At 40.8% G+C, this 13,481-nt stretch overlaps 1 protein-coding gene across 1 annotated transcript in view; it reads left to right on the forward strand.

The window, feature by feature from the left end:
• Positions 1 to 13,481, forward strand: part of DENND2C (DENN domain containing 2C) — a 1,562,444-nt gene that overhangs the window by 1,024,368 nt on the left and 524,595 nt on the right. The window contains exon 8 of the mRNA XM_044076720.1: positions 7,139 to 7,149. Within this exon, the coding sequence (XP_043932655.1) occupies positions 7,139 to 7,149 (11 nt within the window). The remainder of the gene's footprint in view (positions 1 to 7,138; positions 7,150 to 13,481) is intronic.

Consider the following 13,481-nt stretch of genomic DNA (forward strand, 5'->3'; position numbering starts at 1 on the left):
ACATAACCTCACTACACTCTCTTGTATACACTCCAGTAAAATTTATTTATATTTTTGCTTTTGAAATGCTTGAATTTTAATGAGAACATATAATGTTTTTTTTTTTTCTCACCTGAATCTCTTTGTTTTTTGAAATTGGTCATTGTACTTTTTGGCTTGTTAAACTATCATGTATACTTTATTGTATGTAATTGGAGCTTTACTCCTCGGGTCTCCACTGAAAATGAGCTCCTGGCCCAGATGGACCAACTTGGTTAACAAATGTCAATAAGTATATATATATATATATATATATATATATATATATATATATATATATATATATATATATGTATATATATATATATATATATATATATATATATATATATATATGTATATATATATATATATATATATATATATATATATATATATATATATATATATATATATATATATATATATATATATATATATATGTATATATATATATATATATATATATATGTGTGTGTGTGTGTGTGTGTATATATATATATATATATATATATATATATATATATATATATATATATATATATATATATATATATATATATATATATATATATATATATATATATATATATATATATATATATATATATATATATATATATATATATATATATATATATATATATATATATATATATATATATATATATATATATATATATATATATATATATATATATATATATATATATATATATATATATATATATGGGTCTACTTTATTTGATCGAAAGACCATTTGACTGAAACCCATTTGGTCAAAATTTCATTTGATTGAAAACCAGAATTCAAGGCACATAACAGAGATTTGTCCCCTCCCCAATGTTGTGCGACCTTGGAGTTGGTATATATAGATAGGGGGGTGTGGGCGGCGAATCCCCCCACCTATTTTCATTTAAAATCTATACATTTTGTGTTATTTTCTTCTTTTAAAGGAAACAAGTTGGGGGGCTTTGCCCCCCACACCCCCCTAATTATATATACCAACTCCAGGATCGCATGACATTGGGGAGGGGGACAACCCCCAGGTTTATGCCTTGAATACTGGTTTTCGATCAAATGAAATTTTAGTCAAATGGTTGTTTTTCCCTGTTGTCGCGCTTTGGTTGGTTTCCCACAAGCCTACCAGTTGGCAGGTGGCAGTAATTTACATGTTGTTTTACATGCTTGCGCTTGCGGGCGAAAACGAGCCTTCAGCGAAGGCATCATCCATCGCAGAAGCTTCACACAGTAGAAGCTTTAACGAATCGTCCTAACTAGCGTAACAACTGTGGCAACGCGCTACGCATAGCACCACCACCGCAGTTCATTTTAGTCAAATGGTCTTTCAATCAAATGAAGTAGACCCATATATATATATATATATATATATATATATATATATATATATATATATATATATATACACACACACACACACACACACACACACACACATATACATACAGACTGGTTAACTTGTGACAGTAAGAAATTTCCTGGACATTGCTGGCATCGTAAGAGTGATGAGAATCCTGAAGCACTGGTTGCTGCCCTTCTCAAACCTCCAGTGTTGTGCTAGAGCTAGGAACGTTTTGCATCTCTTACTTGATCTCATTGTATATTGTTTATTGTCCTACTGTTGTAAAGTAGTTGGCATTCCTTGTGAGATCCCCACAACTATTTATCTAGTATAATAAAGCTGTTATTGACTTCTGTTAAGGTGGACAGTGACTTGTATTCAAGTGCCTCAACACATTTTTTTTCATCAGTAGTTTTCTGTGTGCCCTAAGGCAATTATTGCAAACCATCTATCTTTGTCATCATTAGACTCTCCTTCCATATAAAGAAAGTACAATCTGAGCTACATTTTCAAGATAAGGTTTCTCTAATTTATGTATAGACCTATACATTAGCCTTGGTATATACTGCTATGCTTGTCAGTCTTCTGGCACTTGGATTGCAGTACTCAGTTAAAAAAAAAAATTTCTCAGGATCTTCATTTTGACACCGTTTCATTAACAGAGGCATTCAGCACATTTATTTTTATTCCCTAATGATTGGTTTTGCATCAGAGCTCGCAGTTTTTGCATACACACACTTTTTGGGTACTGTCACAAGTGATTTCCAGCCCACTTTTCAACCCTTTCTCCTACAGTTCTGTAGCCCAGCTCTCTGATTTCACCAATTTAAGTACCTACTTTTTGGACAACTATCCCAACCTCAGCAACTCCTCCTCCTTTAGCACCCAGCCACCTATTCCCACTCCCCACTGATTGCACCAACATGTAACTTTTTTTTTTCTGGTTAAAAGTATACGTTCATTATTAGGGGACAGCAATATAAATTCAGTGGCTGTGGTGCCAAGACTCATGATGTGTGTCTTCCTCTGCAGGCTTTTAGTGATTGACGATCAGCTAGTGCTTATTCACCAAGGTTGAGCAGATGAGTATTCAATTGAGGAATACTTTCCACCTTACCTTTTTGTGTAGAAAATGTGTTATTTTCTGTCAGAAGTATGCTACAAGCTTGAACTTGTGTTTTAGTGGTCACTTCATGTTTTAACTCAAATCTGACCTTTTGTGGTTATGGTTCCCTGTGGTAAATGTCTTTCAAATTTATTTTTGTGAAAAAAAAAACATTTTACTTTTTGGTTAGGACTTTGTGGCTAGGGTTTAGGAGTTGTGGTTTTGGGTGTTAAAAATTTTTACCTGAAAACTTATTTTTCCTGTCATGTTGTTTCATTGACTACCCTAAGCTCTGCTACCTGCTTGTTAGACATCATTTTCTGTAGACTGACAGTCCTGAGTTCATTATTTATCAGATCTTGGTCTTCCAAGATGGCTGCATACTGATCAGCAGCTTCATTTCAGCTTTCCCAATATAAAAGCATAAACTGAGAAAAGAGAGCCAGAGAAATTGTCACTGGGTAAAATTTAGTTATTGGCTTGCAAGTATACTGCTTGGATGTTAACAAAAAAAGGAGTTTAGAGAACCTGAAAGAAAATCATGTAGGAACAGTGAAGAGAAAACAGTAGCTGGGAAGAATTCAACAGCTGTTAAGCAAAAACAGTTCAGACTTCAGCTTAGGTGAAAGATATAGCTTCCGGTTATTTAAAGGAGAAAAATAAATTTACCATAGGTGGTAGAAATAAACAAAACATTGAATGAATACTTCTAATCCAGTAATGAAAAGCTGGAAAAATAGAAGCTTTAACTAGCTTTTCAAATGATCTGATAAAACTGCAAAAGTCAGAGGTTAAAATGAAGAAAAGGCTGTGTGTGACGCCCCTGCACTGGCCCAGTAATCAAGGAGCCTCAATCCTCACCACTGGCAACAGCTAGGGGACGTACACATTGGAAGGATGGCAAGTACAAACGCAGTAAAGTACAATTTTCCTTAAGAGCACACAGAGATCACAATCAGTCTGGGGTTGGTTTCTCCCTCTTTCTCCAGATCCCCAATAAGACTCCCCACTGGCACAGCTATAGGGTTAAGATCTCAGCTAAGGGGCTAAGTCAAGACCTCCAGCACCCCCTCTGTCCAACCAGTGCTTCGTGTCCCAGCCCAAGTAGCTGACGCACACACGCACACTCACTCACTTTCAGATTTGATTTATATACAAACACATACACATGCACCTGGGGAAGGCTGCACAGATTTACTAGCTATGCCCCCTTCTGCACAGACTATAAGGTAGTTTCCACTGCCACCAACCCAGCCCTCTTATCAGCTACTCTAAGGTCCTTACAAAGGGTATCCAATCATACTGTGTAATGTTACTTTATCCACATGGTAGTTTTGACCAAGTGCCATGCTATTAGGAGTGGGCCTGTACAGTGTCACCAAATAGATATGCAAGTAAACTAAGAGCTTAAATATGTTTCACAAATAACAGCCTCAAAGATAGGTTTAAATATATTTAATAATGAATAATAAAAAACAAGACAATACTCGGTACACAAAATTACTTCAGAATTTAAAATCACAGGAAATATTTTAAAACAACATTGCAGTACAATCTCAAATAAATACAGAAAACAACTAAACTAATCTTTACTATATTCCTGTCTATATCTAAGAGAGATACTATGCCCTAAATCTTACTTACAGACAGGCAAGTGCAGATGATGATGAGTGGATGTTCTTGCTAGGTCCAAGACAAAATACAAAATGCGCAGTCTCTCTCTGAGAGAGTTCTTAAATTAATATCAAATATTACTGCTGGGTTAGCTTGGATGACATCACTTTTTGTCACCTGACTTAAGTTCTCAAGCTAAACCAGAAACAAACAGAATTTCACATCTGTGTTAAAAATGCATATCTGAGATGTTTGCTCAGAACTGAAAGTCATAAAACACTTTCAAAATAATGCAGAAGACACCCTAGTTCTAGACATCCTGTCTTCTTGCGGCATTGAAACTAACTTTTATAGCACAATCGTAAAGCTGTCTAATTTCAACTTATTTTCTTTAAGTTTTGCAAGTTAACTCTGTATGTTCCAGTTTCTGCTATTAAAACATACATTTGCACAGGTATATAGAGTTTATATACATGTCTGTTCTTTTCCAGTAGGGTACAATGTGGATACATCTTAGCTCAGTACGGTACAATGTGGATACATCTTAGCTCAGTACAATAACATACAGTCCCGTATAAGTCAGTATTCACAAATGGCATAGATTTATTTACGAAATTCCAGAAGCTGGGCTGGCAGCGTGATGCCCCCCCCCCCCCAAAAAAAAAAAAAAAAAAAAACCTCAAACTAGTTTATCAAATGACCCTTGAGAAACGTTGCTTGAGAGGGTTGAGCCTATCTGGGAAAAATATATTTTATATAAAACAAACTTTTTTTTAAATATGTATTTAATTATACAAAATGATTGATTGGTTTTAAGAAATAAAAGTGTTTTAATTTTGAAGAAATAGTAATATTAATTAGGTAAGATCTCTATTGGGTGTTTTAAAAAGTTAAATAAAGTAAGGTATTGGTTGGTTAATTAATGAATAATATAAATTGGTATCAATGTTATGCACTGGTCATCTGATGAAGTCTATGAAATAATATGAAAACGCATATTGGGATTGAGAAGGCGTTTATGTATTTGGCTTAATCGATTTTTGGTGTTCGTTTTTGCAAATAAATTTGTTTTAATACAGCTTCGGAGTTCTCCGCTTTTGGTTTTGAACACACTTTTTTGGATATCTGTGAATATCTTACCCTATTCCCTGTCGTGAGTCCCCATCTGCATTGCAACTGCTAACCCCAATGTAGTGCTGCTCTGTCTTATATGCTTGCAGCCCTAGGCTCCACCTTAGTAACTTGGAATTTTGCTGCCTGGCTCAGTGTAGCCTTGTTAAGGGATTGTGGTCTTTAACTACAATTAATTTCCTTCCATACTGATAAGGCTGAAGTTTCTGCAGTGCCCCACACTATAGCTAGGCATTCCTTTTCTACTGCTGCATAGCATTCCTTCCTGGGTTGGAGCCTGCAACTGAGATGTACCCCTGGGTGCTCTTCTCCCTTTGAGAAAACCTAGCTAAGTGCAGCCCTCTGCCTCATGGTTTGAAGCATCCACTTCCACAATATATTATTTGCTGTAATCTAGACTGGCTAACACAGGGGGTCCTCCCAAAGCTCCTTTAAGCTTCTGGAATGCCTGCTCACATTCTGGGATCCACACTACCTTATCTGGCTTGTTTTTCCTTTTCAGGTCTGTGAGGGCCTGCTTTTTGGTAACAGGGGCAGGCCATGCCTGAATAGCTTCCACTTTGGCAGGTTCTGGCTTGATCTTACCACTCCCATTCTATGTCCGAGGTAGGGGACCTCTGCCATACCCACCTGACATTTGCTGGGCATAATTGTCAACCCTGCCATCTGTAGTCTGCCCAGCACCTCCCTGACATGCTGAAGGTGCTCTTGCCAGGAATGACTGTAGATGGCAGTATCATCTAGGTAAGCAAGAGCAAAATCTCCTGCTAGGATACGATCTACCAGCCTCTGGAAAGTCGCTGGATCATTTTTCATCCCAAAGGGCATCTTCATGAACTCATACAAGCCAAAAGGTTGACCTCTAACATTGGGAGTCAGAGGCACCTGCCAGTAACCCGTGGTAGGATACTTAGCTCCACCCAGCTGCTCTAGGGCTTCACCTGTCCTAGGCATAAGGTAAGCATCTGACTGTGTGACTATTTAATTTTCTCTAGTCCATACCGAACCTGGTGCTGCCATCCTTCTTTGGTACCAGCACCACTGGGGAGGCCCAGAGACTGCTGGACTCCTGGATTACCCCTAGTTCCAACATTTCCTGTTATCTCCTCCTCAGAGTCTGTTTGACTGTCTCAGGAAACCTATAAGGGACCTGCTTAATAGGCCTTTGGGGTCCTGTATCCACATGGTGCTGCACCAGGTGGGTGCACCCTGGTTTCTCAGTGAACATACCCCCAAACTCCTGTAACACCGCTCGGATTACTCAAACCTGGGTAGGGGATAGCTGCTGGGAATTGCTACCCCTTCCACTGGAGGTATTAGTCCGACCTTCACTGAGATCAGTCACCAGATCCCCCTCAAACTCCTCCTGCTATGCACTGCAAATACTCATGACAAGGGCCCTCCCTATCATGGTATGGTTTCATCATGTTAACATGGTACAATTTGTGCCCCTGCCTCCTGCCTAGCAGTTCTGCCATGTAGTTAACATCACTGACCTTCCTTGCTACCTTGTAGGGTCCCTCTCAGGCTGCCTGTAGCTTCTTGTGTCTGGCAGGAATGAGAGCCATTACCTGCTGCCCCACAGCATACTCTGTAGCTCAAGCATTCCTGTCATACCATACCTTTTTCTGCTGTTGGGCTTCTGCCACCTTCTCCTGGGCCAAGTCTATGAGCTTTCTGAGCCTTGTCCTGAGGTTTAGGACATATCCCACAATAGACTATTTGTGGGATTCACACTCACCCTCCCACTCATCTTGAATCAAATCTAGAGGTCCCCTCACCCTATGACCATACAGCTCAAAGGGTGAAAAACCTGTGTATTCCTGGGACACCTCTCTGTAAGCAAGCACCAGATGAGTTAACTATTTGTCCCACTCCGTCTTAAACTGGGCTGTAAATGCCCGTAGCATGGACATGAGTGTAGAGTTTAACCTTTCAACAAGACCGTTAGTCTGGGGATGGTAGGCTGTGGTCTTTACAGGCAAGCCAGCAGGTTTGACATGAAATTGGCACCTCTGTCAGTCAGTATTATAAGCCTGTCGAGCCTGGTCTGCAAGGCCATGGAACATATCATCATGGGAACTCATAAACAAAGACATTGGTGACCTCCAAACTCTGGACCCCACCCAGTTCGGGTTTGTGAAAGGCAGATCATGCCTTCTGAACCTGATTGACTTCTTTGAGGCAGTCACCAAAGCCGTAGAAGAGGGTAAGGTGGTTCACACAGCCTATCTTGACCTCGCCAAGGCTTTCAACACCATCCCCCATTCTGGAATTATAGCTAAACTCACTAAACTAGGTATAAATCCCTACGTCACAAGATGGGTTGCCAACTGACTCACTGACAAAATCCATACTGTAAAAGTTGCAGACTCCAAATCTGACTTCAAACCAGTGACAAGTGGAATACCACAGGGTTCAGTTCTGGGACCTTTCCTGTTTGATATCCACTTCTCTGAAGTACAGGATAACACAAAAGACCTCTGGCTAACGAAGTTCGCAGATGACTGCAAACTAGGAGCCATAGTAGAGTCCCCAAATGATGTGGACATTCTACAGAAGGGCCTCACTGAGACAGATGCCTGGTGTCAGAGGCATGGCCTCAAGCTCAATGCCAAAAAGTGCATTGTCATCCCCTTTGTTAAAACTCTGTAGGCATGAACTACCACATAAACGGCAGTCTACTTAACGCCGAATGTGTGATAAGAGACCTTGGGACCCTGGTGGACAGTAGTCTCTCCTTTGATAATCACATTGCCACAGTAGTCAGGAAATCCTTCAGTGTGGCACACCTCATCACAAAAGGGTTCTCATCCAGGAAAAAAGAGGTCATTGTTCCCCTCTACTCAGCACTCATTAGACCCATTATAGAGTACAGCTCCCCATTTGGAATGCACCTCACAAGACATCTGCAGCAGCTGGAAAGGCCACAGAAGTATGTCACAAAGAGGATTACTGGCCTCAAACAGATGCCCTACACTGACCATCTAAAAAACCTCCAGCTTTACTCTAGCATATCGCCTAGTCCGTGGAGAACTCTGCCTTACATATAAAGCTATGGTAAACCCAGAGCTGTTGGACATGCTACACCTAAAAAAGTCCCATTCCCTCCGAGCTACACGCTCTAGGGACCTAAACCTTGTCACCACAATAAACAGGACATGCTGGAGGGATAGATTCCTGTCCCAGAGACTTCCTGTACTCTGGAACAAGCGACCCATCTATGTCAAGCAAAGTTCCTCATTAGCACTCTTCAAGAAAAATCTTGATGAGTGGATGGGAAATAGGAAATACACCCAGGGGATCAATTCTGTGGCTCTGCTCAACAGTGCACAGGAAATTTAACTTTCTTGGGTGGCATAAGCCAGGGAACCTTGTTGATGGGGCTTACTTAGGCCCTTGGGCTGATAGCCTAGTACCTGCCTATAAACCTATGAAAACCTACCCTGCTAAAAGACTCTAACAAAGCATTTGCCATCTTTTCTGCCTCAATGGAGGACAGAGCCACTGCCTCAGGGTATCTTGTAGCATAATCTATTACCACTAGGATATATTTTTCCGTGTAGAACCTGGGGTACACAGAGCCTTTACAATATCCATAGCTACCCTCTGAAATGGCTCCTCAATCACAGGCAAAGGCATCAAAGGAGCTTTCACCTAGTCTCCTTGCCTACCTTTTATCACTGCTCACAGGTCCTACAGTACCCTGTTACATCTCTGGAAATCTCAGGCCAGTAAAAGTTCTGCATACTACGTCTCTTTGTATGATTTATGGCCATATGACCTGCAAAGGGAATATCATGGACTATGACTAGAAGTGCCAGACGGTAGGCTCTGGGCACTACCAACTGCTGTATGCTCTCACCCTCTAGCCCTCCCTCAGGGGGCCACTCTCTATATAGTAACTCTTTGTCCCAGTGTGCAGATCCCCCCTTCCATTGAGAATAAGGCACTGCACTAGCTTACCTCCCTCAGGCCTTGTAATGTAGGGTCTGAGAGCTGAGCCAGTCTCAGCTCTCTCTTTGTAACCATCCCCAGCTCCCTTTCCACAGGAAGTCTAGTATTCTCTGGCAGTGGTGGCTCACACTCAAGCTGGGTACTACTACTCACCTCTGCCCTTGCAGTCACTCTGTCCAAGGGAATATCAGTACCTACAGGCAGCTGTGGCTCACCATCAGTCTCACTGCTACAGGGTAGCTCCCCTCCCTGTAGTAACCACTTCACCAATCCTGACTGCAGTTGTGCGGTTGGTCTGGGTCTCCCCCAGGCTACCAGAACCCATATGCTTGTCTCCAAGCCTGACTGTGTGTAACTGCATGCATACAGGGTACTGCATTATCAAAATCATTCTGTATCAGGAGATCTGCAGGGATATCCTCAAACACATTTACTTGCCGGCTTCCTTTTCCACCCTCCCAGTCAAGGTAAATCCTAGCCAAAGGTATTTGGAATGGGGTTCCTCCTAAGCTCTGTCAGGAGTAAACTGCCAAAGCAAGTAGTGCTCCTCTGTAACCAGTGCAGGCTTTACAATGGTTAGTTCTGAGGCTGTGTGTCTCTTAGCAGTGGCCTCTTTCCCATCCACTAAGATAGGGTATAACCTCTTGTAGTTTGGTACCCTTGTTGTCTCGGCAACATACTGCTGGCATTTTGTCATTCCGACTTACTGGCTCTCCCACCTTTTGTAACCCACCATGCCTCCGTGGACATCTATATGCTACATGGCCCCACTGATTGCATTTAAAACATTTAACCATTGGTTCTGGATGTGTACCTGGACTAGTGGCTTCCCCTGCTACTGGCGGACTCTGTTGGGGCAGTCTGGGCTGCCCACCATGAGTTCCCTTACGCCCATGAGCAGCACTGGGGGTGTCTTTCCTGTGCAGTGATGCCCTGCTTGCTAGGTATAGGTCCCCCTTCTTCCCCAACTCATCTGCAGTACTGCATTGTCTATCAGCTGACCAGATTCGCATGTCATTAGGCAAAGTGCTAAGGGCTTGTTCCCTCACTGAAAGGTCTGTCAGCCCTTCAGAAGTGGTGACCTTACATCCACTCACCCACCTATGAAAATAAGTGCTTAGTTCAGCAACATATTCACACACTTTCATCTGCCTTGTGTCTATGCTCACGAAACATTTTCCTATAAGCTTCAGGTGTTAACTTAAAACATTCTAGCAAACAGTTTTTTTTACAATATTATGATTTAAGTAGTCAGTATCAGACAATTTAAAAATAGCAGTTAAAGCTTTACCATGGAGTAAGGGGGTCAGGAACTGTACCCAGAGCCCTTGGTCAACATTGTACTATTTACATACCCTCTCAAACATATGAATGAAACTATCAAAATTATCCACCTCTGTAAATTGTGGAAGAAATTTACTGACCTTTGTTGTTTCTGTGCTTTGGTTACTCCCTTCCCCATTGCCTCCATGACTCTAGCAAAGAGTCATCATATCCTTTTCATTTTGCCTTTGTGTCCCCTTCTCCTCAGCCTCTAGACGTCTCAGTTTCTCATTTTCCTCAGCCTCAAAATGTCTCAGTTTCTCATTTTCCTCAGCCTCAGGACGTCTCAGTCTCTCATTTTCCTCATCCTCAAGACGTCTCAGTCTCTCTGCTGCTGCTTCTTCCAAATGCTTGGCCTCCAGCTCGAGTCTGTCTAACTCCAGATGGATTTTTAAGTCCTCTGTGGAAAGGTTTAGCTGTCCATTTTCTAAGACTTATACACTTCCAAGGCCAGCCTGGTTATCCTCCTGATCGCTGGTCTGTGATGCAGCTGTGCTCAAAGCTACGATCATTTCAACTTTAGTCAGGTTGGCATACACCAGTTTTTTAGCCTGGCACATCTCGGCCAACTGGCTTTTTGTCAGCTTGCCATACTCCTCTGATGACATGCTTGCCTGCTCTCCCTGACTAAGCTAACAGAAAAAAATAGTAAAACAATTGTGAAGTGAAACTCTGAATGTTCGCTGCGTGGCTGAGAGTACAAACACCTTCAGTGACCACTGTACACAGGCTGCAGGAATTCAATATCCACACCACTACAAGCCAATTAATATGTGATGTGGCTATCTCACCACTGTCAACCAATTAATATGTGATGTGGCTATCCCACCACTACCAACCAATTAATATGGGATGTGGATATCCCACCACTGCCAACCAATTAATATGTGATGCCCCTGCACTGGCCCAGTAATCAAGGAGCCTCAATCCTCACCACTGGCAACAGCTAGGGGATGTACATATTGGGAGGATGACAAGTACATACAGTAAAGTAGAATTTCCCTTAAGAGCACACAGAGATCACGGTCAGTCTGGAGCTGGTTTCTCCCTCTTTCTCCAGATCCCCAGTAAGACTCCCCACTGGCACAGCTGAAAGGTTAAGATCTCAGCTGAGGGACCAATCCAAGACCTTTAGCACTCTGTCTGTCCAACCACTGCTTTGTGTCCCTGCCCAAGTAGCTGACACACATACACTTTGAGATTTGATTAATATAGAAACCCACACAAACTTGGGGAAGGCTGGCACAGGTTTACTAGCCATGCCCCCTTCTGCACATACTATAAGGTAGTTTCCACTGCCACCAACCCCTCTTATCAGCTACTATAAGACTCTTATAAATGGTGTTCATTCCTACTGTGTAATGTTACTATATCCACATGGTAGTTTGGACCAAGAGCCAGATTATTAGGCGTTGCCTGTACAGTGCCACCAAATAGATATGCAAGTACTCTTAAGAGCTTAAATATGTCTCACAGATATCAGCCACAAAGATAGTTTTAAATATATTTAATAATAAAAGAACTAGACACTACTCAGTACAGAAACAGTAACTTCAAAGTTCAAAATCACAGGAAATATTTTAAAACAACATTGCAGGACAGACTCAAATACAGAAAACATGTAAACTAATCTTTACTATATTCCTGTCTATATCTAAAAGAGATACTATGCCCTAAGTCTAACTTACAGACAGGCAAGTGCAGATGATGTTGAGTGGATGTTCTTGCTAGGTCCAAAACAAAATACAAAATGCCTAGTCTCTCTCTCAGAGCATTCTTAAATTAATATCAAATATTACTGCTGAGTTAGCTTTGATGACATCAGTTTTTGTCACCCCGACTTAAGTTCCTACTCTAAACCAGAAACGAAGAGAATTTCACATCTCTGTGTTAAAAATACATATCTTTCAGATGTTTGCTCAGAACTGAAAGTCATAAAACAATAAAACACTTTCAAAACCATGCAGAAGGCACCCTAGTTCTAGATATTCTGTCATCGTGCTGCATTGGAACTAACTTTTTTTATAGTACAATTGTAAAGCAGTCTAATTTCAACTTATTTACTTGAAGTTTTGCAAGCTGACTCTGTATATTCCAGTTTCTGCTATTAAAACATACATTTGCACAGGTGTATAGTTTATATACATTTCTGTTCTTTTCCAGTAGGGTACACTGTGGATACATCTTAGCTCAGTACATAACATTCAGTTCTGTATAAATCATATCGATATTCACAAATGACATAGAATTATTTAAAAAATTACAGATAGCTGGGCTGGCAGCGTGATGAGGCTTCTCAAGAAGAGCTGTTTTGAAAAAGAGCGCATGCAGAGAAAACTTGACATTTTTTGCTGGACCAGCAAAACTGGAAGGAGTAGACTATATTAATTTTATGAAAGGACAAATAAGCAACTGAACTGGTGCTCCATAGCAAAATTTGTTAATTGAAAAAGCATTGAGTGTATACTCCAAACCTTGCCATAAGAAAGCAGCAAGACCTAAATTAGTTAAGATGCAAGCATACCAGCAGAAAGAGTTGATGCTGTCAAAACGGGCAGAAAGGATAATTGTTAAAAACTGGAGACAGCTGTGTGTGTGTAGAAATGATTATTCTCTGTACACCAAGCAGAAGAAAAATTCATACCAGCAATCCGGGAATGTCGAGAGGCAGGTGTGAGAATCAAGCTGTTGTATCCAACTGTCTTCGGAGTATTTTTTCCTATAGGATCAAAGAAATTATTGGATGCAGGGTAAGGAGGAAATAGTTAATCCAATAAAAATGAGCCAGCAAGCAGAGGAGAATTCTGCTTCTCATTCTTCTGACAATAAAGCTCATGGAGAGAGTTTGTCATTGAAACCTTTTCCATTGTTTCAAAGGAAAATGCTTGAGAGAGAGAGAGAGTGCAGGAGTTTATTTATCGTACATTTGGTGACTGGGATAATCCATCTGGGTGTGAGCCCATTTTCAGT

This window comes from Protopterus annectens, chromosome 7.part0, assembly GCF_019279795.1.
Source record: "Protopterus annectens isolate FY-2018-M chromosome 7.part0, PAN1.0, whole genome shotgun sequence".
Lineage (NCBI taxonomy): Eukaryota > Metazoa > Chordata > Ceratodontiformes > Protopteridae > Protopterus > Protopterus annectens.